General features: G+C 38.3%; 1 protein-coding gene across 9 annotated transcripts in view; it reads right to left on the bottom strand.

Annotated features, from left to right (window-relative positions):
* CD1H11orf65 (chromosome D1 C11orf65 homolog) overlaps positions 1–27111 on the bottom strand; it is a 63301-nt gene that overhangs the window by 31788 nt on the left and 4402 nt on the right. For all 9 annotated transcript variants that reach the window (XM_045482706.1, XM_045482707.1, XM_045482705.1 and 6 more), the window contains one exon: positions 13281–13370. In XM_045482706.1, the coding sequence (XP_045338662.1) occupies positions 13281–13361 (81 nt within the window). In that variant the 5' untranslated portion in view covers positions 13362–13370. Of the gene's footprint in view, positions 1–13280; positions 13371–27111 lie in introns of those variants that run through there.

Genomic DNA, 27111 nt, shown 5'->3' on the forward strand with positions numbered 1-27111 from the left:
ACCGGAAGCAGGCTCCAGGCTCTGAGCCATCAGCCCAGAGCCCGACGCAGGGCTTGAACTCACGGAACGTGAGATCGTGACCTGAACTGAAGTCGGTCACTTAACCGACTGAGCCACCCAGGCGCCCCTGAAGTCGGATGGATATTAACTGACTGAACCACCCAGGCGCTCCTCCAAACAATTCTTCTCTCTCAGACAACAATTTCTTTGGTAACACTCTCCTCATACTCTATCCCCCAAAAAACCCTTACTAACTCTTGGTAACTCCCCCTACCCCACCCGTGAGCTTATGTTAAATCAAATAAATTCAAACTGAATCCACATCACGAATAAGACAATTTGAATCCCCACTGCTTCAATGAAGCACATTGCCTGTGGAGATGGTGTAGCCCACATCAAAACAGATAATATTCTTTCTGAAAGGAAGATATAATTTCCAGTAGGTATAACCCCAAGTTGAGTATCAAGAAAAATTTATGGTGATACCTTGGGGGATGGTGAATAAAAATTTAGTGCTTTTAGAAGGGGTTTGGACTTAAGCGATCATCAACATAATACAAACAGCTATGTGCATAAGATGTTATCTATAAACCTAACTGTAACCACAAATCAAAAACTATTAATAGATATGTAAAAAAACAGAGAGAAAGGAATCCAAGTAATATCACTAAAGAAAGCCATCAGAGGGTGGGGACAGGAGGGAGGAGGAGGGGACAGAGAGGGGGAGGGGGCCACGGTGGGGTGGGATAGCCTTCTGGCCTAGGTGGCAGAAGTGGTGGCCGCAGCTGACCAGCCTGCTGCTCTCTCACTTCTGCTTGGGCTTCCCGGCTCCTCCCTTTCCCCTCCCCCCTGCAGATGGAGAGGGTGGCCCTGCTGTGGATGGTCAGATAGCTCCCGCCACCCATCTCTGGCCCCAATCAGCATGGAACAGACCAGGAGGAAGCTGGCGGGAGGGCTGCTGGCCTGTGTGATAGACCGGGGCACACAGTAGACAAAATTAGGAGATGCTGAAAACACAGAACCACAGCTTATCATCCCCTCCTGTTCTGCCAGTAAGGAGTCAGCGAAAGTGGAAAGTGGGTGATCGAGCTCAAGGGAGGGTGATGAAAGGTGTTGATCACCTAGGCTTCCTCATTGGTGATGAAGCAATAGGAAAACCTATGTAGGCAACATAGAGGCCAATTTGCCGTGGTGTAGCTGAAGATTGGAACTTGATGGAAAGGTTATGGAACAAGTGATTTTTAAGTATTTAAGGGCAGAACAAGAAGACTATTTCCAAAACTGTAAGCAATACATTTCTGTTGCTTATCATCCATCCAGTCTGTTGTAGTTCATTCTAGCCGCCCAAATGGACCAACACAAGTACTAAGGATCTGAACAACATGGTTAGCCAGTAGGACTTGAACCATGTCAGAATACATTTTTTTCCTCAAGTTCATGTGAAACATTTACCAAAATAGACTTTTTTCTAGGACAGGGAAGTTTCAACAAATTTCAAGTTATTAAAATCATATAAGAAGGAGGAGCCAAGATGGCGGAACAGCATGGAAGCTTTTTGTGTGTCTCATGTCCATGAAATACAGCCAGACCAACACTAAACCATCCTACACACCTAGAAAGCTGATTGGAGGATTAACACAACAATCTGCACAACCTGAACCACAGAATAGAGCAGGTATGTGGTGCGGAGAGCTGAACTTGGGGAGTGAGAAGCCCTGAAAGGTAGGAAACCACTTTTGTGGGCAGAGAGAGGACAGAGACTGGGGAGGGGGGAGAATACATGAAAATCACCCCTCCCCAAAAGCAGCTGGAGAGAAAGTAGAAAATTGGAAACAGCCGCAGGGACTAAACTAAAAAGGGAGAAAGGAGAAAGTTTAAATTCCATTAAGACTATAAACAAGGGGAGCACAAAGGCTGTAACTCCTCAGCTTGACACCTGGCAGTGCTCTGGTGGGAAGGGTGAACCCCCAGGAAGAGGGTGGGGTCCGGGAGGTTCTCGGGCCTCACGGGGAAAAGCAGTTCCACTGCTGGAAGGACATTTGGTAAAGACTGTTGCAGCCACCTGGTCCCAGCAGACCCCGGAAGGCGGCCACATTCGCTGGTGCTGGGACAAGGTTGTTAAGGGTGCAGCCTGGTGCCAGATGTGTGTTGCGATTTTCCATAATCCCCGAGACGCTGCTGCTACACTGTCTCGCGAACTTTTTCTGGGGTGGGCTGGCATTCTGGCCGCAGTCTCGGGGCACCGGCAAAAACAGGATCCAACGGGCATAGCTGGGTGCAGCCGATATTCAGCCATTGCTCATTCGGCCATTGCTCGGTGAGACCCTCCCGCAGAGGGGCGGAATGGGTCAAAGCCACAGTCCTTCAGAAGTAGGAGGCCGGGGAAAACAGCTGCATCTGAGATAAGGCTTGGGAGAGAGGTGCTGCCTGGAGCCTGGTCACGAAGAGTGAAGAAGCGGAGAGTGGACGAGAGTTGAAGACAGAGGACGAGTGCATGATTGCTGATCCAGGAGAACAGACTGGGTAGCTGAGTGGCGCCATTTTCACCGCTCCCGCACATGCGCGTACGCACCTACGAGCCCTGCAACAATCCACCCCAGTAGGCTAGCAGCGCCATCTAGTGGAGAGCGGAGCTGTTATACCGAGTCCCACCCAACTGGGACAGCTTCGCTCTTCAAGAACACAAACCTCACTGCCGGCTTAATTTATGGACTATAAAGAGCTACACAGACTGACTTCTAGGGGAAAATGAAGCAATTTCAGTCCTACTTCAATCTGTTAGCAGGTTCATCTATTCAATTTTCTTTCTTTTTCCTTTTTCTCTTTTACAATTCTTTTTTCTTGAATACAGAAAGAGAAAAAATTCATTTTTTCAATTTTTATTAAAAATATCTTTCTTTTTTATTACTATACTTTTTACTTTTGTGTAAATTTTTAAAAATTCTACTTTACTTCCATCATTTTATTTTAGTCTACTTCAGAGTACTCACCTTTTCAAATTCTCAATTTCCTTTTTTTTCTTTCTTTTTTTTCCTCTTTTTTTTGTTTCATTTCTTTTTCTTGAATGCAGAAAAACTTCATTTTTACTTTCAATTTCTATTAAAAATATTTTTATTTTATTTTTATTACTATATTTTTTGCTGTTATGTAAATTTTTTCAAATTCTATTTTACTTCCATCATTTTATTTTAGTCTACTAGAGTGTATTCACTTTTTCAAATTTTCAAACGATTTTTTTTCTTTTCTTATCTTTTTTCTTTTTCATTTCTTTTCTTTTTTCTTAAAAAGAGACAATAAAAAAATTCATATTTATTTTTAATTTTCATTAAAAATATTAATTTTTTTCTACTAGATTCTTTACTTTTGTGTATATTTTTTCAAATTCTATTTTACCCCCATCATCTTAGTCTACTTCAGTGTATTCACTCTTTCAAATTTTCAAACACTTTCCTTCCCCCCCACCCCACCTTTTTTTCTCTAATCTGTCAAACCACTTTCAACACCCAGACCAAAACACACCTAGGATCTAGCATCATCTATTCGATTTTTGTGTGTGTGTTTTTAATTTTTAATTTCAATATAGTTTTAATTTTAATTTTTTTTAATTTCAATTTGTCTACCTCATTAATTACTTTCCTCCCTTCAAAATGACAAAATGAAGGAATTCACCCCAAAAGAAAGAACACAAAGAAACGACAGCCAGGGATTTAACCAACACAGATAGGAGTAAGATGTCTCAACCAGAATTTAGAATCACGATAATAAGAATACTAGCTGGAGTCAAACATAGATTAGAATCCCCTTCTGCAGAGATAAAGGAAGTAAAAAATAGCCAGAATGAAATTAAAAATGCTGTAACAGAGCTGCAATCACGGATGGATGCAGCAGTGGCAAGATGGATGAGGCAGAACAGAGAATCAGCGATACAGAGGACAAACTTACAAAGAATAAGGAAGCAGAAAAAAAGAGGGAGATTAAGGCAAAAGAGCATGATTTAAGAATTAGAGAAATCAGTGACTCATTAAAAATGAACAACATCAGAATTATAGGGGTCCCAGAAGAGGAAGAGAGAGAAATAGGGGTAGAAGGGTTATGTGAGCAAACCAGAGGGGGAAAACTTTCCTAACCTGGGGAAAGACACAGACATCAAAATCCAGGAAGCACAGACGATTCTCATTAGATTCAACAAAAACCGACCATCAACAAGGCATATCATAGTCAAATTCACAAAATACTCAGGCAAGGAGAGAATCATGAAAGCAGCAAGGGAAAAAAAGTCTCTAACATACAAGGGAAGACAGATCAGGTTGGAAGCAGACCTATCCACAGAAACTTGGCAGGCCAGAAGGGAGTGGTGGGATATATTCAGTGTTCTGAATCAGAAAAATATGCAGCCAAGAATCTTTATCCATCAAGGCTGTCATTCAAAATGGAAGGAAAGATAAAAAGTTTCCCAGACAAAAATTAAAGGGAGTTTGTAACCACTAAACCAGCCCTGCAAGAAATTTTAAGGGGGACTTTCTGAGGGGAGAAAAGATGAAATAAATAAGTAAGTAAGTAAGTAAGTAAATAAATAAATAAATACCAAAAGCAACAAAAGATTAGAAAGGACCAGAGAACATCAGCAGAAACTCCAACTCTACAAGCATCATAATAGCAATAAATTTATATCTTTCAGTACTCACTCTAAATGTCAATGGACTCAATGCTCCAATCAAAAGACATAGGGTAACAGAATGGATAAGAAAACAAGATCCATCTACATGCTGTTTACAAGAGACCCACTTTAGACCTAAAGGCACCTTCAGATTGAAAATAAGGGGATGGAGAACCATCTAACATGCTAATGGTCAACAAAAGAAAGCCAGAGTAGCCATACTTATATCAGACAAGCTAGACTTTAAAATAAAGACTGTATCAAGGGATGCAGAAGGGCATTATACCATAATCAAGGGGTCTATACACCAAGAAGACCTAACAATTATAAAAATTTATGCACCAAATGTGAGAGCACCCAAATATATAAATCAATTAATCACAAACATCAGGAATCTCATCGATAGTAATACCTTAATAGTAGGAGACTTCAACACCCCATTCAGAGCAATGGACAGATCATCTAATAAAAAAATCAACAAGGAAACAATGGTTTTGAATGACACACTGGACCAGATGGACTTAACAGATATATTCAGAACATTTCATCCTAAAGCAGCAGAATACACATTCTTCTCCAGTGCACATGGAACGTTCTCTGGAATAGACCATATACTGGGACACAAATCAGCCCTAAATAAGTACAAAAAGACTGAGATCATACCGTGCATATTTTCAGACCACAATGCTATGAAACTTGAAGTCAACCACAAGAAAAAATTTGGAAAGGTAACAAATACTTGGAGACTGAAGAACATCCTACTAAAGAATGAATGGGCTAACCAAGCAGTTAAAGATGAAATTAAAAAGTATATGGAAGTCAATGAAAATGATAACACCACAACCCAAAACCTCTGGGACGCAGCAAAGGCGGTCATAAGAGAAAAGTATATAGCAATCCAGGCCTTCCTAAAGAAGGAAGAAAGATCTCAGATACACAACCTAACCTTACGCCTTAAGGAGCTGGAAAAAGATCAGTAAATAAAACCCAAAACCAGCAGAAGACAGGAATTCATAAAGATTAGAGCATAAATTAATGCTACTGAAACCAAAAAAAAACAGTAGAACAGATCAATGAAACCAGAAGCTGGTTCTTTGAAAAAATTAACAAAATTGATAAACCACTAGCCAGTTTGATCAAGAAGAAAAAGGAAAGGACCCAAATAAATAAAATCAAGAATGAAACAGGCGAGATCACAACCAACACAACAGAAATAAAAACAATAATAAGAGAATATTATGAGCAATTTTATGCCAATAAAATGGGTAATCTGGAAGAAATGGACAAATTCCTAGAAACATATACACTACCAAAACTGAAACAGGAAGATATAGAAAATGTGAACAGACCCATAACCAGTAAAGAAATCAAATTAGTAATAAAAAAAAAAAATCTCCCAAAAAACAAGAGTCCAGAGCCAGATGGCTTTCCAGGGGAATTACACCAAACATTTAAGGAAGAGTTAACACCTATTCTCTTGAAACTGTTCCAAAAAATAGAAATGGAAGGAAAACTTCCAAACTCATTCTATGAAGCCAGCATTACCTTGATTCCAAAACCAGACAGAGACCCCACTAAAAAGGAGAACTATAGACCAATTTCCCTGATGAACATGTATGCAAAAATCCTCAACAAGATATGAGCCAACCGGATCTAACAATACATTAAAAAAACTATTCGCCACGACCAAATGGGATTTATACCTGGGATGCAGGGCTGGTTCAATATCTGCAAAACAATTAACTTGGTGATTCATCACATCAATAAAAGAAAGGACAAGAACCATATGATCCTCTCAATAAATGCAGAGAAAGAATTTGACAAAATACAGCATCATTTCTTGATAAAAACCCTCAAGAAAGTAGGGATAGAAGGAGCAGACCTCAAGATCATAAAAGCCATATATGAATGACCCAACGCTAATATCATCCTCAATGGGGAAAAACTGAGAGCTTTTCCCCTAAGGTCAGGAACAAGACAGGGATGTCCACTCTCGCCACTGTTACTCAACATAGTATTGGAAATCTTAGCCTCTGCAATCAGACAACACAACAAAATAAAAGGCATCCAAATCAGCCAGGAGGAGGTCAAACTTTCACTCTTCGCAGATGACATGATACTCTACATGAAAAACCCAAAAGATTCCACCGAAAAACTGCTAAAATTGATTCATGAATTCAGCAAAGTGGCAGGGTATAAAATCAATGTACAGAAATCAGTTGCATTCCTATACACCAACAATGAAGCGACAGAAAGAGAAATCAAGGAATCGATCCCTCTTATCGCACAAAAAAACATAGAATACCTAGGAATAAATCTAACCAAAGAGGTGAAATATCTATACACTGAAAACTATAGAAAGCTTATGAAAGAAATTGAAGAAGACACAGAAAAATGGAAAAAGATTCCATGCTCCTGGATAGGAACAACAAATATTGTTAAAATGTCGATACTACCCAAAGCAATCTACATATTCAATGCAATCCCTATCAAAGTAACACCAGCATTCTTCACAGAGCTAGAACAAATAATTCTAAACTTTGTATGTAACCAGAAAAGACCCCAAATAGCCAAAGCAATCCTGAAAAAGAAAACCAAAGCAGGAGGCATCACAATACCAGACTTCAAGCTATACTACAAAGCCATAATCATCAAGACAGTATGGTAGTGGCACAAGGACAGATCAATGGAACAGAATAGAGAACCCACAAATGGACCCACAACTGTATGGCCAACTAATCTTTGACAAAGCAGGAAAGAATATCCAATGGAATAAAGACAGTCTCTTCAGCAAGTGGTGCTGGGAACACTGGACAGCGACATGCAGAAGAATGAACCTGGACCACTTTCTTACACCATACACAAAAATAAACTCAAAATGGATGAAAGACCTCAATGTAAGATAGGAAGCCATCAAAATCCTTGAGGCGAAAGCAAGCGAAAACCTCTTTGATCTTGCCCGCAGCAACTTCTTACTCAACACATCTCTGGAGTCAAGGGAAACAAAAGCAAAAATGAACTACTGGGACCTCATCAAAATAAAAAGCTTCTGCACAGTGAAGGAAACAATCAGCAAAACTAAAAGGCAACCGACAGAATGGGAGAAGATATTTGCAAATGAGGTATCAGATACAGGGTTAGTATCCAAAATCTACAAAGAACTTATCAAACTCAAAACCCAAAAAACAATCCAGTGAAGAAATGGGCAAAAGACATGAATAGACACTTCTCCAAGGAAGACATCCAGATGGCCAAATGACACATGAAAAAATGCCCCACATCACTCGTCATCAGAAAAATACAAATCAAAACCACAATGAGATACCATCTGACACCTGTCAGAATGGCTAACATGAACAACTCAGGCAACAACAGATGTTGGCGAGGATGCGGAGAAAGAGGATCTCTTTTGCATTGTTGGTGGCAATGCAAGCTGGTGCAGCCACTCTGGAAAACAGTATGGAGGTTCCTCAAAAAACTAAAAATAGAACTACCCTATGACCCAGCAATTGCACTATTAGGCATTTATCCACAGGATACGGGTGTGCTGTTTCGAAGGGACACAGGCACCCCCATGTTTATAGTAGCACTATCAACAATAGCCAAAGTATGGAAAGAGCCCAAATGACCATCGATGGATGAATGGATAAAGAAGATGTGGTATATATATACAATGGAGTAGTACTCGGCAATCAAAAAGAATGAAATCTTGCCATTTGCAACTACGTGGATGGAACTGGAGAGTATCATGCTAAGTGAAATTATTCAGAGAAAGACAAAAATCACATGACTTCACACACATGAGGACTTTAAGAGACAAAACAGAAGAACATAAGGGAAGGGAAACAAAAATAATATAAAAACAGGGAGGGGGACAAAACAGAAGAGACTCATAAATATGGAGAACAAACTGAGGGTTACCGGGAGGGGGGATGGGCTAAATGGGTAAGGGGCATTAAGGAATCTACTCCTGAAATCACTGTTTCACTATATGCTAACTAATTTGGATGTAAATTTTAAAAAAATAAAAAATTAAATTGAATTTAAAAAAATCGTATAAACAACTGGCCTCAGAATCAAACCAGAAATCAGTAACAGAAAGGGAACTAGAAAACTCCTAAATATTTGGTAATTAAATAACATACTTCTAAATAACCGATGGGTCAAAAAAAATCACAATGGAAACTAAAATATTTTAAAGTGAAAGGTAATAGGGACACCTGGGTAGCTCAGTTGGTTAAATGTCTAACCCTTGATTCCGGCTCAGGCTCAGGTCATGATCTCACAGTTTGTGAGATCGAGCCCCCTGTCAGGCTCTGCACTCATAGCATGGAGCCTGCTTGGGATTCTCTGGGAGGGTAATAAAGTGCAATATTGTGCTGGAGTACAATAAAGAAAAAGAAGTAATAGGTATAAAGTTTACAAAGAAAAAAACAAAAGTCATTCAGAGATGACATGATTAGGTAGTAAATCCAAAGGTGTCTATAAAAAATCAATTAGAAATAATAAGTGCATACTAGGTCAGCAGATAAAAATAAATTATATTTCTATAAACTAGAAATGAACAATTAGAAAATAAAATTGAAATTAATACCACTCACAGTAGCATCAAACAATGTCAAATACCCGTAAGTAAAATGAAAGATACATAAGACTTCTACACTGCAAACTATAAAACGTTGTGGAGAAAAATTTTTAAAGATCTAAAACATGAAGATATGTACCAGATTCATGAAAACTTGGAGTAGTAAAATGTCAGTTCTCCCCCAAACTGATCCTAATGCAATCCCAATTATAATCCCCACAAATATTTTTGCAAAAATTAATAAATTGATTCTACTATTTAAATGGAAATGCAAAAGCCCTAAAATAGCTGTGATAATCATGAAGAACATCACAGTTGGAGGATTTTGATACCCACACTTATGACAAAGCTATAGTTACTAAGACAGTGTGGTACTGACCCAAATAAAGACAAATAAACCAATACAAATGAACAGAGACCACAGAAACACTTCACATACATGGAGACATGATCTAGTATTTTCAGTAAAAGGTACTTAATCATTTGGTTATCCATAAAGACAAAAATGAACTTTGCCTACACCTGTTATCACACACAAACATTAATTTGAGAGGATACTAGATCTCAACCTACAACAAAAGCAATCAAGCATCTAGAAAAAGCTTAAGGAAAATATATCCTGGCTTTGGATTAAACATTTCCCCCCAGATTTATTTCAATATAATTGACACCTAATATTGTGTTGGCTGAGCTGGACGTCTGCCTTAGGATCTTTTCCCACTGGGAAAGTTATGATATTGTCACCTCTTTAGGCAAACATTTCTTTTTCATTTTTTAATGTTTATTTATTTTTGAGAGAGAGAGAGAGAGAGAAAGAGAACGAGTGGGGGAGGGGCAAAGAGAGGAGAACAGAGGATTGGAAGCAGGCTCTGTGCTGACAGCAGAGAGCCCGATGTCAGGTTCAAACCCATGAACCCTGAGACTACGACCCAAGACATTCAACCGACCAAGCCACCCAGGAACCCCTGGGCAAACATCTCTTAAACAGGACACAGAAAGCACTAACCATAAAGAACAAGGGATTAAATTGGACTTAATTAAAATGAAAGACTTCTCATTATCAAAAAAACATCTTTAAGAATGCAGTGTCTGGAGAAAATACCTGCCACACATGTATTCAATAAAGGACTTGTGCCCAGGATATATGAGAAACTCCTCCAAGTGAGTATTGACAGTGTACTAGTAGATGTAATGGGATTTGGGGGTTTGAAGATTGGGAGAATAGGTTAAAAAAAAAAAAGGTGGGGGTTGGGATATTTATATCTTCATCAGACATAATAAGGAGTCACATAATCCTATGTTAACATGATGGAACAAGAAACAAAAGTTTAAACATGCTCTTTTTAACGTTTATTTATTTTTGAGAGAGAGGGAGACACAGAATCTGAAGCAGGCTCTAGGCTCTGAGCTGTCAGCACATGAGCCATGAGATCATGACCTCAGCCAAAGTAGGTCACTTAACCAACTGGTCCACCCAGACGCCCCAGGTTTAAATTCTTTTTTTAAAAAATTTGTAAATGTTTTTTTAAATTTATTTTTGAGAGAGAGACAGAGCGTGAATGGGGGAGTGGCAGAGAGAGACATTAACAAAGAATCCAAAGCAGGCTCCAGCCTCTGTGCTGTAAAGAAATAAGGCAATAAGGGCGTCTGGGTGGCTCAGTCGGCTATACCCTGACTCTTGATTTTGGCTCAGGTCATAATCTTACAGTTTGTTAGTTTGAGCAACATGTCCCCCTCTGTGCTGACAGCTCACAGCCTGCTTGGGATTCTCTCTCTCTGCCTCTCCCTCTCTCTCTGCCTCTTACCCCATCTCTCTCACAAAATAAATAAACAAAAATTAAGGTAACAAATAGAAGAACTAAAAAATCATTACATATGGTACTGGCAGGGCTGTGTAACGGGTAAGTAAGATAAGCTCTCAATTATCTTTGCAGAAAATCAACAGGTCACTTCTGAAGTTGGCAAATAAAAAATAATTACACAAGCATGTTATACAGAAACAGAAATAACTACCAGAACATCTAAAACAAAAAGTTGTTCAAAGTGCTTCCCTTTAGAGTATGAGGGTAGAGAAGAATAGGAGGGGGTAAAAGATGTACTTTTATTTGTAAGTTCTTCTACATTATTTTACTGAAAGAAGTATATACATTATTTTGACTTAAAATATTCACACAAAAGAAAATACCTTCATTTACAGTAGTTTGACTATGCAAATTACTCACTTACTGGGCCAAGTAATGTGTTAAAATTAAGCATCCTTATTTAGAAAACCTCCTCTGAGCCACTTGAAAAAAAATATATCGAGATTTAAGATCAAATGTTTTCTCTTTGAGTCTTAGAACTATTTAAATTATCCTTAGATTTGAACCATGGCTTTCATGGTTGCTTTTTTTCAGTTTCTAACCACTTTTTAAATCCAACTGCTCAGTCACACCTTCTATTGCATGGGACACCATTTTATCTCCAAATACAACCCGCTTTAATCCTTTCAACGTACAGATCTTATCTAAATTGATCACAATTTTAAGAAAGATATTTTAGGGGCACCTGCGTGGCTCAGTTGGTTAAGCGTCTGACTCAGCTTAGGTCATGACCTCACAGTTCATGGGTTCCAGCCCCGTGTTGGGCTCTGTGCTGACAGCCCAGAGCCTGGAGCCTGCTTCAGATTCTGTGTCTCCCTCTCTCTACTCCTCTCCTATGCATACTCTGCCTCTGCCTCTCAAAAATGAATAAATATTAAAATAATTTAAAAAAAAATTTATGTTTTTATTTATTTTGAGAGGAAGAGAGAGAGCAAAGGAGGGGCAGAGAGAGAGAGAGAGGGAGAGAGGGAGAGAGAATCCCAAGCAGGCTCTGAGCATCAGCAGAGCATGATGCAGGGCTTGAACTCAGAAACCATGAGATCATGACCTGAGCCAAAGTCAGATGATTAACCGACTTAGCCACCCAGGTGCCCCAATCACCTGTCTCCGATTCTGTGTCTCCCTCTCTCTCTGCCCCTCCCCTGTTCACGCTCTGTCTCTGTCTCAAGAATAAACATTAAAAAAAAAATTTTTAAAAAAGCATTAAAAAAATTTTTAAGGAAATTATTATTTTAGTATTGGAGATCAAGAGTTAGGGATTTTATGGCTTGAAAGAGGCAAAAGAAACACATAATGGAAGCTATTTTGTAAGACTCGATTAACGGATCATGTGTGTTAGAAACAGAGCCATCGCACTTCACGTATAATTATCAGGCGCAGACAGTATTGCTACAAACACAGAAGAAAGAGTGAAGTCATTTTAGTTATTGGCCCTCACTCAACCAGGTAAGTCAACCTGGAATATTCCTTCCACCAATGAGACCAGCTCTACCCAGACTATAGCATGACAAAGTGTATTAACTCAGATACAGTTTATTATTAAACTTTAAGTCTTCAAGAGTCAAGTACTTGATAAATATTTAATGAGTGAATGAATGTATCCCTAACACTTTCTCAGAAACCTGATTGCTGAGTCAAGAAATAGTTTTATTTATTTAAAAAAAATTTTTTTTTCAACATTTATTTATTTTTGGGACACAGAGAGACAGAGCATGAACGGGGGAGGGGCAGAGAGAGAGGGAGACACAGAATCGGAAACAGGCTCCAGGCTCTGAGCCATCAGCCCAGAGCCCTACGCGGGGCTCGAACTCACGGACCGCGAGATCATGACCTGGCTAAAGTCGGACGCTTAACCAACTGTGCCACCCAGGCGCCCCAAGAAATAGTTTTAGAGGTAAAAGCCAAAGGATCCTATTCGTGATACTTTCAGTGATCATAGTTATTTTCAGAGTGCCTGACCCTGACCAGGAGCTCAGTAAGGATTTGCGAGGCTAATGGAATGATTAATTAATGTTAACTTTCTGAACTTCTGAAAAATGGGTGCTTTTAAAGCAAAGGGTGGTACACCAATCTGTAAATATATTAAAAATGATTGAATTATACACTTTCAAAAGGTGAACCTTATGCTATATAAATTATATCACAATAAGATTACAAAACAATGAAACAAACTCACAAGAAAACGTTTCCAGGCCTTCTGAATGACTCTAGCAGCTTTATCCCTCTTTGTAAATTCTGATTCCTGTTCCCAAGGCATTTTAAAGTCCTAAAATAAGCAAAAAGGGTATATCTAAAATTTCTTTATAAACTCCAATGTGAAACTCACTAGAACTCACGAAAAGTTAAATAGAAAGTTGAATAAAGGAAATAATAAAGATGAGATGTGGTATCAAGATAATTATAATAAAAAATAAAAATTGTTACCTACTATTGATTGCCTTATATGTTCCAATTTGTTTCTTTTTTCTAATTTATTTAATTATTTTTAAAAATGTTTATTTATTTCTGAGAGAGAGAGAGAGGAAGGGATACAAAGAGAGGGATACAGAGAATTTCAAGCAGGCTCCATACTGTCAGCACAGAGCCTCTTGTGGGGCTCAAACCCATGAACCGGGAGATCATGACCTGATCTGAAGCTGGATGCTTAACCAACTGAGCCACCCAGTTCTAATTTAAACAACAACCTTGCATAGTAGATTTTACCAGTATGCTGGTGCTAAAGACATAGAGATTGCACTTCAAGGCCTATGGTCAAATAGTGATTAACAAAGCCAGTATTAAACCCAAGGCAGCTAGTGTTGAAAATCCACGACCTTTCACGGCCCCATTCAATGACTTCAAATAAATTGTTCTTATTCAACATATACAGTGACAGAGTTTCACCCAAAAACTTACCCAGGCCCCTAACCTAGAATTAGAGATGATTATAGAATTTTTCCTTCTTTGTAAATATGCTGACTAGTCAATCATGCATTAAATTGTCAGAAAAAGAGATGACTATTAAGACAAAACAAAATCACCAGTTCTACCCATAATTTTTATTAATACTGTGAAGAAATAAGTAACAGGGAAGTCAAAAACACATTACGGTTTATGAGTCCTTTAAAAAGCTGCAGTAGACAGAGAGGATCCTGGGAAGAAAGTGGACTAGGAAGCACCAGGAATCTGTCTCCACTTCTAGACAACTGTGCTGGCAGAATCTAACGTAACTATTTTAGAACTCTGGTGTCTATTGAAGGCTTGCAACTTCCAGGGGAAGGCTTGGGGGGTAACTTGTGGTTAACTCCAGTCAATTTCTGCTCTTAGCCCAGTAGCAGCTACCCATTCCCTCACCGCAGCCCCAGCAGCAGGCAGCTGTGTACATGTTTCTGGAACAGCTTGCACACTTGTGGGAGCCAGGGTGGACAAAAAGGGACTCTGTCCTCCAATCCAGGAGATCTGTGCTCTGATTGTTGGTTGCTGCTTCTGATCACACAGGTGTAGACAAACAGGCAGGCAGCCTTTGGTGATGCACCTTCACCCCCCACCGTTGTTGCAAGCCCTTCCCATTTGGCAACTTCCAGGGAACTTAAAGGGTTTTTCCTTCCCTCTAGATTGTTGTCCTTTCCCCTTAGGAGAGCCAGATATTAAAAATGAGGACATTCAAAAATAACAACACATATGGAGAAAACTGAGAAATTATCAGTCATTTCCAGAGAAAGGTACAGACTCACAAAAGAACTGAGAAGACCTTAAGTTTACAATTCAAACTGATCCTTGACTGATCTTTGTAGCCTGTAACAATTAAACACACACACACACACAGAGTAAACTCAGGGGAAGGGAAAGAATCTGATTTCCAGAGTTCCTGCATTATTAAACTGAAATATCCAGTTTTCAATACAAAATTATAAGGCATATAAAGAAAAACAAAATTATGTCTCATTCAAAGAAAATTAAAAAATCAATAGAAACTGACCCTGAAAAAGACCTGATGGCAGATCTACTAGACAAAGACCTGAACACCAATGTCTTAAAGATGCTAAAAAACTAAAGGAAGATGTGGAGAAATTCAAGAAATGATGGACAAAATGGAAATATCAATAAAGAGACAAAAACTAAAAAAAGACGAAACAGAAACTCTGAAGCTGAAAAGTAGAATAACTGAAAGGAACAATTCATTAGTGGGATTCAAAGGCAGAGTTGAGCAGGCAGAAGAAAGTAACCAGCCTTGATTCTTGAAGATAACTTGAAGATAAACAATGGAAATTGACAAGTCTGAGAAACAGAAAGAAAAAAGATGAAAGAAAAGTAAGCAGAGCTTAAGAAACCTATGGTACACCAGTAAACAGACCAACATGCATGCTGTGGGAGTCCCAGAAGGAAAAGAGAAGGAGAAGGGGGAGGAGAGAATATCTCAAGGAATACTGGCTGAAAAACGCCAAACTTAATTTTTTTTAATGTTTATTTATTTTTGACAGAGAGAAAGAGAGACAGAGCATGAGCGGGGAGGGGCAGAGAGAGAGAGGGAGGCACAGAATCCAAAGCAGGCTCTAGGCTCTGAGCTGTCAGCACAGAGCCCGACGTGTGGCTCGAACTCATAGACTCCGAGATCATGACCTGAGCTGAAGTCGGACGCTCAACCAACTGAGCCACCCAGGCACCCGAAAAATGCCAAATTTCATGAAAAACATAAATATAAACATCCCAGAAGCTCAACAAACTCCAATTAAGATGGACTAAAAGATACATCCTCACCAAGACACATTATAATTAAACTTTTGAAAGCCAAAGATAGAGAGAAACTCTTGAAAACAGCAAGAGAGAAAAAATTCATCACATACAAAGAATTTTTAATATGTTAACAGATTTCTCATCAGAAACTTTGGAGGCCAGAAGGCAGCGGGCCAATATATTCAAACTTCTCAATGAAAAAAAAACTATCAGGCAAGAATCCTGTGTCTAGCGAAACTGTCCTTCAAGAGTAAGGGAGAAATTAAGACACTGAAGATAAACAAAAGCTGTAAAAGTTCATTGCCACTAGACCTGCCCTGCAAGAAATGCTCAAGAGAGTCCTACAGGGAAAAATGAAGGACACTTGACAGTAACCCAAAATTGTATAAAGAAACAGAAGTTTCGATAGAGGTAAATATATGGATAGTTATAAAAGCCAGTGTTACTGTAACAATGGTTTGTAACTAAAGTTTTTGTTTTATACACGATTTAAGAGAACAATATATTTAAAAAAATTATTAGTCTAAAAATAGTATTATTGTAACTTTGGTTTGTAATTTCACATACTGTTTTCTATGTAATTTAAGAGACAAGTATATTTATTTTTTTTTTTTAATTTTTTTTTTTCAACGTTTATTTATTTTTGGGACAGAGAGAGACAGAGCATGAACGGGGGAGGGGCAGAGAGAGAGGGAGACACAGAATCGGAAACAGGCTCCAGGCTCTGAGCCATCAGCCCAGAGCCTGACGCGGGGCTCAAACTCCCGGACCGCGAGATCGTGACCTGGCTGAAGTCGGACGCTTAACCGACTGCGCCACCCAGGTGCCCCGAGACAAGTATATTTAAAATAACTATTAGATAATGTTTTGGGGAATACAATGTATAAAGGTGTAATTTTGTGATAACAACAATTGAAAGGAGTTGGGATAGAGGTGTAAAAGAGGAGGTTTTGTATGGCACTGAAGTTAAACTGGCATAAATTCACAATGGAGTGCTATAACTTTAGGATGTTAGATGTAATCTCCATGGTAACCACAAAGGAAACAGGTATAGAATATACACAAAAGGAAATGAGAAATGAATTTAAATGTTTCACTATAAACAAATCAGCTGAACACAAAAGAATACAATAAGGCAGAAAATGATAAACAGAGAAGTCATAAATCATAAAGAAAACAAATAGCAAAATGACATAAGGTCCTCCTTATCAGTAATTACTTTAAATGTAAATGGTTTAAACTCTCTATTCAAAATACAGAGATTTGCAGAATGGATAAAAACACAAAACTATATGCTACCTAAAATAGACTCACTTTAGATTCAAAGACACACATAGATTGAAAGTGAAAAGACTGAAAAAGATATTCCATGCACATAGTAGCCAAAAAGAGAGGACAGGTGGCTATCTTAATATCAGACAAAGTAGACTTTAAATCAAAAAAGTTTATAATAGACAAAAGATATTATACATTAACAAAAGGTTCAACACAATAAGAAAAAATAACAATTATAAACATTTACGTATCTAGAAAAAGACCAGCAAAATATAAGAAGCAAAAAATGACAGAATTGAAAGGAAGACTAGTCATTTATATGCCACAGATACATGTCTCTCTAGATAGCTTTTCTATATTATCTATATATATCTATAATATTATATATATGTTTGTATATATAGCTTTTCCATAATTGTTGGAGACATCAATACCCCACTCTCAATAATGATAGAACCACCAGACAGAAGGTAAACAAGGAAACAGAGGACTTGAAAAACACAATAAATCAACTTGATCTAGCAAATACAGAACATTCTACCAAATAACAGCAGCATTCACATTTTTCTCAAGCATACAATGGACATTTTCCAGAATAGACCATACATTAGGCCTCAACATATTACATCTCAATATATTTCAAAAGAAATATACTTCTTTTGAAGCTATAAGTCAATACCAGGTGAAACTGGAAATTTTACACATTTGTGGAAATTAAACATCATACTCCTAAACAATCAATGGATCAAAGAAGAAATCACATGGGCAATTAGGAAAATGAAAACTAAAACACAACATACCAAAACTTATAGAAAGCAGTGAAAGTAGTGTTAAGAGGAAAGCTTACAGCTCAAATCAACAATTTAACTAAAACTTACAGAACTAGTAAAAGAATAAACTAAACCCAAAGCTAGCTGAAGAAAGATTAGAACAAGAGATAAAAACAAACAGAAAACAGAAAAATAGAGTAAACCAATGAAACCAAAGCTGATTCTTTGAAAAGATTGACATAATTAGCAAATCTTTAGCTAGATAGAGAAGAAATTTACTTCTAGTAATTCAGGAATGAGAGTGAGGACATTACTACTTATTCTGCAGAAATGAAAGAAACATTAACAGTACTATGAACAACTGGTCACAGTTTATAGCTGTGCTTGATATAACTTCATGAAACTGACAAATTCCTAAAAATACAAAACCTACCAAGACTAAATCCCAAAGAAACAGAACATCTGATTAAATCTATAACTAGAATAAGGAGATTGAATCAGTAATCAAAAATCTCCCAACAAATAAAAGCCCTGGACCTGATGGCTTCAATGTGAATTACACCAAACATTTAAGGAACTATTACCAATCCTTGTTAAACTTTTCCAAAAAAACTGAAGAGAAGGGAACACTTTCTAGCTTGTTCTATGAGGTCAGCATTACCCCGATACAAAGGTAGACAAATACTACAAGAAAACCACACACCAACATTCCTACGAACATTGATGCAAAAATCCTCAACAAAATACTACCAAACCAAACTTAGCAGTATATTAAACAGATTACACACCATAAACAAACTGTATTTACTCCTGGAATTCAAGGGCGGTTCCATATACAACTATCAATCAATGTAATACACAAAACTTTAACAGATCGTGATCATCTCAATTGATGTAAAAAAAAAAAAAAAGGATTTGACAAAATTCAACACCCTTTCATGAAAGCCCTCAATAAACTAGGAAGAGAAGAAAACTGCCTCAATATAATAAAAATCTTTTATGAAAATCCCACAGTAAACCTGATACTCCGTGAAAGACTGAAAATTTTGTCTATAACACCTGGAACAGGACAAGGTTGTCTATGTTCACCACCTCTATTCAACATAGTACTGGAAGGTCCAGTCTAAACAATTAGGCAAGAAAAAGAAACAGAAGTCACTCAAATGGGAAAGGAAGAAGTAAAACTATCTGTTCTGGATAATATGATCTTAAAAGTATAAAATCTAATTGTTCCACAAAAAAAACCTTTAGAACTAAAAAATGAATTCAGCAAGCAGCAGGATATGAAGTCACCATATAAATCAGTTGCACTTCTCTATAATAACGATAAACAATACGAAAAAGAAATTACAAAGTAATCATATATGTATATACATATATGTGTGTGTATACACACACACACACACACACACACACAGGCATCAAATAGAATAAAATACTTAGGAATTAATTTCATCAAGGAGGTGAAAGACTTGTACAATGAAAAACTATAAAACAATGTTAGATGAAATTAAAGAGACATAAATGGAAATACCATCTCCTGTTCATGGTTTGGAAGACTTAATATTTTTAAGATGTCAATACTATGCAAAGTGACCTGCAGATTGAATGCAATCCCTAACACAATTCCAATGACTTTTTTTTTTTTTTTTTTTTTGCAGAAATACAAAAGCCCACTTCAAAATTTAGACGGAATCTCAAGGGATCCAGAATAGGCAAAACAAGCTTGAAAAAGAAAGAAGCTGGAGGACACACACTTCCTAATTTCAGAACTTATTACACAACTGCAGTACTCAGAACAATGTGACACTGGCTTAAAGCCAAACACACAAACTGAACAGACATCCCAGAAATAAACCTTTATATACATGTCAAATGATTTTGACAGGTGCCAAAACCATTCCATGGGGGAAGAACAATCTTCTCAACAAATAGTGTTGAAAAAAACTGGATACTCACGTGTAAAAAATGGAGTTACACTCTTTTCCAGCACCACATACAAAAATTACCTCAAAATGGATCAAAGTCTTAAATGTAACACCTAAAACCATAAAATGCTTAGAAAACAACAGGGCAAAAGTCCTAAAACATTGGATTTGGTGATGACTTCTTGGGTATGACACCAAAGGAATAAGCAACGAAAGTAAAAATAGACAAGCGAGACTTCATAAAAAACTAAAATTCTATACATCAAAATTCTATGCCAAAGACACCATCAACAGAATATAAAGGCAACTCTCAGAGTAGGAGAAGATATTTGCAAACCATGTATCTGATAAGGGCTTAATATCCAGAATAACTCCCAGAGAACTCCCAACAACAAAAGAACCAACGATCTGATTAAAAAATGGACAATACAGATATTTCTCCAAATATCATACATAAACAGCCAATAATCACCATAAAAACACGCTCAACATCATTAATCATTAGGGAAATGCACATAAAAACTATCATGAGATACCGCCTCGTACCCAGTAGGATGGTGCCTATCAAAAAAACAAAACAAAAACAAAAACAAAAAAAAACCCAGAAAGAAATGTTGGCAAAGGTGTGGAGAAGTGGGCACTTGTGCGCACTGCTGACAGGAATATAAAATGCTGCAACCACTGTGGAAAAGGATATGGCAATCCTTCAAAAAACTAAAAATAAGTTTACCATATGATCTAGCAATTTCATTTGTGGGCATAAACCTAAAAGAATTGAAAGTAGGGTCTCAAAGAGATATTTGTACACCTAAGTCCATAGCAGCATTATTCACAACAGCTAAACACAGAAGCGACCTGAGCGTCCATCGATGGAGAGCAAACAAAATGTGGTATTGACATACAATGGAATATTACTCGGCCATTAAAAGAATGGAAATCTGACATGGGCTGCAACATGGATAAAGCTTGAGGATGTTATGCTAATTAAAACCAGTCATAAAAAGACAAATACGGTATGATTTTACCTGTACAAGATAGTTATAGTAGTCAAAATCATAGAGACAGTAAGTAGACGGTGGTTGCCAGTGGCACAGAGGGGTACAGGGTGGTTATCCTTTAATGGGCATGGTGTCTCAGTTTTATAAAATGAAAAGAGCTATGGAGAGGGATGGTGGCGACGGCTGCACAACATCATGAATGTATTCAATACCACTAAGCTGTACACTTAAAAGTGGTTAAGATGCATATTTTATCACACCTAAAATAAAGCTGTAGTACACTCAATCCTTTTAAGCACTTACTACCCTAAAAAGGATGTCATTCAAAACTGAATGACTGATCAGGTCAAATAACGAAACTGTTCCAATTACTCCAGTGTTACCAGAGAAGTGTAATGCAAGAATCTTGTTTGCCTAAGTTATATAAACGATTTACAATTCCACTTGTTGGCAGCACACAGAGAGGAAATGCAAGCTATACATAATCTTTGCAAGTAAGCCCCTGTTTGTGGCAGTTTTCATACACGTAACCACAGGAGGAAGACTACTGAACTGAAAGCCGGCAGGTGTGGATTAGTTTCCGTTCACACTGTTACCTAACAGAACCGGAGACGAACAGCTCAACATCTTTAAGCTTCAGTTTCATAAACTGTAAAATCAAAGCACTGCAATAAATTAACTCCAACAGCATTTTCAAGTGTCACAATTCTGTGAGTTTACATTATAAAGGATACAGTGCTGCAATAGTCAAATATAAAGGAAAAAAAAAAGCACGGCACTGAACACAGGGAGAACATTGGGTTTTACTTAATCTCTGTTATTAATACTTCACAGTATAAATAATGTTATTCACTACCTTTATAACAGCAGTGTGGTTGTGAGATCTTTATCAGAGTCTCACCTTAAGGGAATAAATTTTACTCAAAATTTTAAATTCTCAACTCCTACTTACTTGTGAAATGTGAGATTTATAAGGATTTATAAATCCCAAACCCCTTAAGTATTTAAATACATAACAGACATCAATACGTGTATTTATTTATTTATTTTATTATTATTATTTTTTACATGTATTGTATTTAAAGAGACAAAGACCAAACATAAAAATTCTCTAAAGGATATGCCATTTATAGGAAAAATTAAAAAAAAAATCTATATATTTTAATTGGTTATTTTCTCTCTCTCTCTCTCTCTTTTTTTTTTGTAACCTTAAAACAGGAAATGTTTTCTTCCTGACTATATTACGGAGTTTTAAAAATTGACATTTTTAGGGTAGGGACAAAGTGCTCTGTGAAAAAGTGTCTGAATTTTTTCTCTTCAAATAGTTTTAACAATATAGGAGGCAGGGGGATATAGGTTAAGTCTATGGGTCTAAAGTAGGATAAACTGGGGTTTGAATCTTAAAAAAAATTCCACCTCATACTCAGTTGTGTGACCTTGTGTAAGTTATTTAACTTATTCCAGCTTCAGCTTCCTCATCTGTAAAATAAGGGCACTCACAGGGGTGCCTGGGTGGCTCAGTCGGTCAAGCGTCAGACTTTGGCTCAGGTCAGGATCTCACAGTTTGGGAGTTGGAGCCCCGCATCGGGCTCTGTGCTGACAGCTCAGAGCCTGAAGCCTGCTTCGGATTCTGTGTCTCCATGTCTCTCTGTCCCTCCCCCACTTGCACTCGCTCGCTGTCTCTCTCTAAGATAAACAAACATTAAAAAAAATTTTTTTAAAATAGTGTCTGCTTAACTTTCTAAAAACTGGCATCTATATATCAATACCTGATACATACCTCTATATATCTATGATCCTTGCAAGTGGTGTCTGATATATCAATATATACATAACAATTAAGATGTATGTATATATAAGATATATATATATATATATATATAGATATATAAGATATCTACATATATCTATATATCTATATCTATCTATATCTTGTTCTTAATCTTGCTTGAGTTCTTACTGGTACTTCAGTCTCCTTGTTTGCATGGGGTTTAGTAGGGTGGGTGTTGGGAATTTGGGGCAGATTTTAACATTTCATTTATATCATGCAGCCATTAAAAACTGTTTTGAATAAATATTTATTGAAGTGAATTATACAACAGATGATAAAGAAAGCTAAAAGTTCTACATATTAATTTGTTACTGGCTTGAGCACAAAGCTCAATGAAACGGAGGGGGTCATTCTCTAACCCCAAGAACTCGGTAGACAGAACAGCAGGAGTGAAGGCACTGAAAACAGGAAGGTGGGACAGGACGAAGGCCAGTGTGACTGTGGCCGGAGACAGAGAAGACGTGGGAGATAAAGGCAGAGGAGGAGTGGGATCACAGGTCCTACAGGACCTTGAATCCTGGAAAGTGAGAATTTTAAGTGTGACGGGTGTCTGTGGGGAGGGTTACACCAGAGGAGCAACATCATCTGTCTTGTGTTTTCTTAAGTATCTCTCCAACTGGTGGCAAAAGGAAACTAAAAAACTAAGCTATCGCTCTGGCTCCGCCATGAGTAATTATACAGTCATAACTATGTAAATATTAGTATTAACTCTACTGGCATTACAACAGTAATACCCCATAATTATATAGCCTACGATAATACCACCCACGATAATATGAATTTGAGTATCACATGATTGGCGACTGGCTCCTGTCTCCAAAGCAGGCTGACTTTGGGACAACTCAAGCTTAAATTGTATGCAATTAAAATTTCTTAAGCCTACCTAGTACGATGGCAGGATTCTTGTTGTGTTTTTAATCAGGAAGATGAGGGCAGAGGATGAGTATGCGTAAATATGTGTGTTGTGGCACTTCGGTCCAAGAGGTTTGCAACAGGAAGTTACCAGATAATAACTAAATCTAAAAGACGCCAAGGGGGCACGTGGGTTAAGCATCCAACTTTGGCTCAGGTCACGATCTCACAGTTGGTGAGTTCGAGCCCTGCATCAGACTCTCTGCTGTTACCTCAGAGCCCACTTTGGATCCCCTGTCCCCGCCTCTCGGCGCCTCTCCCGCCTTCTCTCAAAAATAAACCAACCATAAAAATAAAGAAAAGACACCAAGAGCAGGGGCACTTGGCTGGTTCAGTCAGTAGAGCATGAAACTCTAGATCTCAGGGCTGGGAGTTTGATCCCCATGTTGGGTATAGAGATCAGTTAAAAACAAAATCTTATAAGAAATACAAAACAAGTAGTCTAACATGTTATTTAAAATATGGAGGTAAAAACTCAAGGAAATGCACGTGCAATAAAGACAGAATAGTGGGATGAAAAATGATCAGGGCTATGTTGGCACAAGCAGTCAGGGAAGGCCCCTCTATTCAGAAGACATTAATTTGCAAGATGCAAAGGGGCAGGACAGTTGCAGGAGACTGTTCTGGGCAGAGAAGATAAAAACGCCCTGAGATAAAAGAGCTTGGTGTGTTCAAGAGGCTGAAAGCAAGCAAGCAGTATTGCTGGAGCTTTGAGAAGAGGCAGAAGTTGGGGGGGGGGGGGAGGTGAGAGAGGTATCGGGAGCCACACTATAATCAGGCGGGAAGTGGACTATCAACAACTGGTTTATCAACCACTGTCCAGGGCACCACAGCTTGTACTGGCTGCGTGGAACCAAAATTTAAACGCTCAGGAATTTTGTGAGCTGGTTTTTTTTTTTTTTTTTTTAATTTTTTTTTTCAACGTTTATTTATTTTTGGGACAGAGAGAGAGCATGAACGGGGGAGGGGCAGAGAGAGAGGGAGACACAGAATCAGAAACAGGCTCCAGGCTCTGAGCCATCAGCCCAGAGCCTGACGCGGGGCTCGAACTCACGGACCGCGAGATCGTGACCTGGCTGAAGTCGGACGCTTAACCGACTGCGCCACCCAGGCGCCCCTGAGCTGGTTTTTAAATACAGGGACTACTAAAGATTATTTAAACTTAGAGTAAAAAATAAAGCTAACTAATACTCAAAATGTATCCCCTACCAGTGATCTTACTATTACAGGGGACCGTAATATACCACCTGAAAACATGCCACTCCGGCACAAGGACTATTTAATTTTTTAACGTTTATTATTTTTGAGGGAGAGAGAGAGAAGAGACAGAGTGTGAGTCGGGGAGGGACAGAGAGAGGGAGACAAAGAATCTGAAGCAGGATCCAGGCTGTGAGCTGTCAGCACAGAACCTGACGCAGGGCTCAAACCCATGAACTGTGACATCATGACCTGAACCGAAGTCGGACGCTTAACTGACTTGACCCACCCAGGTGCCCCTGCGTAAGAATTATTTAGAGCTGAAGGCAATCGAGAAAGAACAGAGGCAGGAAAATGTCTCTATCCTTCCCACCTGTTTAAAAGCAGGACACAAATTTGCCTTTGCAAAGGTGCTGCCTCTCTGCTTTCCCATCCCAATAGGAGAAAACTAACCATGATCACCAGACACAAAAAGTTGACACTGACACAGGTCTTTACAAATCTAACTAAAATAACCCCTACCTTTTAATAGTTTCTCCAATATATTTACCTTCCCACAATTTACTACCTCTATAAATCCAAACTCCTTTCATCACTCTTTGTTAAAATGGTATATAAATCCCCGGGTCTAACGTCCTCTTTGGGTTTTTAATTCCTTTTCTGTGAGACCCCCATATGCATGTAAAATTGAAATATTAACATCAAATAAAATATTTGTCTTTTCTCTGGTCAATCTGTCTTTTGTCAGTTTAATGTGTGGGTCTCAATTTTAAAACTTAAAATAGTAGAGAAAAAGTTTTTTCCTTTCCTACACTACATTTTACTGTTTATTTCTTGAGGTTATTTACGTTCACTGCAGCGGCATTACTGACAACTTTGGCTGGATTCTTTGTTGTGGGCCTTGTCCTGTATGTGGTAGGATGTTGCGCACGATCTCTGTACTCTACCCACCAGACGCTGGAAGCACAGTTGTGACAACCGAAAATGTCTCCAGAAACTGCCAAATGTCCCCTGGGGAGCAAAACCACCTGTAGTTGAGTACTAGTCTCCATACGTTGTCTATCGGTAGATGTGTGGTGTAAATAATGTCATGGTGCACTACCACACGTCTTCCCAATACCTGAGGTCGTTTCACTGTCTCGAAATTGGTCATGGCCAGGCTATTTTCATCACAGAAACTGACAAAAACTATAAACCAGGACTTGATTTATTGTTCTGCTGGTTGTCTAGATTTAAGAAAGTGGTATTGAAAATGTTAATGGACACTAAATTTATAAACGTGTCATATAGGTCACCATTACATCTATTCGGAATAGCACAAAATACTGACACAGTATCTTCCGGTATTTGTAATTAACATGATTCGGAAACCAGTCACACCACAGAGGAGTGATGATATCCCACATATTTCAAGGAAGGGAACGTGCTCAATTGCATCAAATGCGGAAGGGTCAAGTGAATTAAGAATAAAGAACTACATTTGGCCAGATAAAGTCGCTGGTAACCTTGAGAAATAGTTTTCAGCTGAGTAACAAGGAAGAAGGCCAGGGATTGGGTGGAGGAAGAGGCCAAATCCAGACAGCAGGTACAGTAACAAGTGCTTAGAATTTTGTCAAGAAGAAGCTACGGGGGCGCTTGGGTGGCTCAGTCGGTTGAGTGTCCGACTTTGGCTTGGGTCATGATCTTATGGTTCATGGGTTCAAGCCCATGTTGGGCTCTGTGCTGACAGCTCAGAGCCTGGAGCCTGCTTCATATTCTGTTTTCCCCTCTCTCTGCCCCTCCCCTGCTCGGCTCAGTCTGTCTCTCTAAAAAATAAATAAAAACATTGAAAAAAAAAAAAAAAAAAGCAGATACAGAGCAACCGCTGGTGGGCAGGAATGGATTCCCAGGGTGTTTTTTTTTTTTTTTTAATAGGACAGACATTAAAGCATATTAAAATGTTATTAGGTATGATCCCATAGTGAGGGAGAAATTTTAAGTGCAAAAGGGATAAACTGAAGGGTGGCAAAAAGTCTTTGGAGGAGGTTACGAGTCAAGAAAGGGGGTAGGGACAGCTGGTGGCCTTAGATAAAAAGTGATACTGCTTTCACAGGGTTACTATGAGGCTCTAAATAAATGCACCAACCTGCATACATTGTAAGACACTAGAAAGTACTATAAAACCACTGCTCAAGTAATGAAGGAATTTACTACACCAGCTTCCAATTACAGATTCAGAAATGGAAGGTTTTTGTCTACCTCAACTCGGTGATAATTTTTATTAAATCGATTATCGCTTCACTAGTCATTTATCTTCATGAGAAAAAGCCTACAAGATAAGTCTCTGAACTCTCAGTTCCACTTACTTTAAAAGCTGGGAAAGAGTACTAAAGTTAATTTGCTG

This window comes from Leopardus geoffroyi, chromosome D1 (genome assembly GCF_018350155.1).
Source record: "Leopardus geoffroyi isolate Oge1 chromosome D1, O.geoffroyi_Oge1_pat1.0, whole genome shotgun sequence".
NCBI classification, from domain to species: Eukaryota; Metazoa; Chordata; class Mammalia; order Carnivora; family Felidae; genus Leopardus; species Leopardus geoffroyi.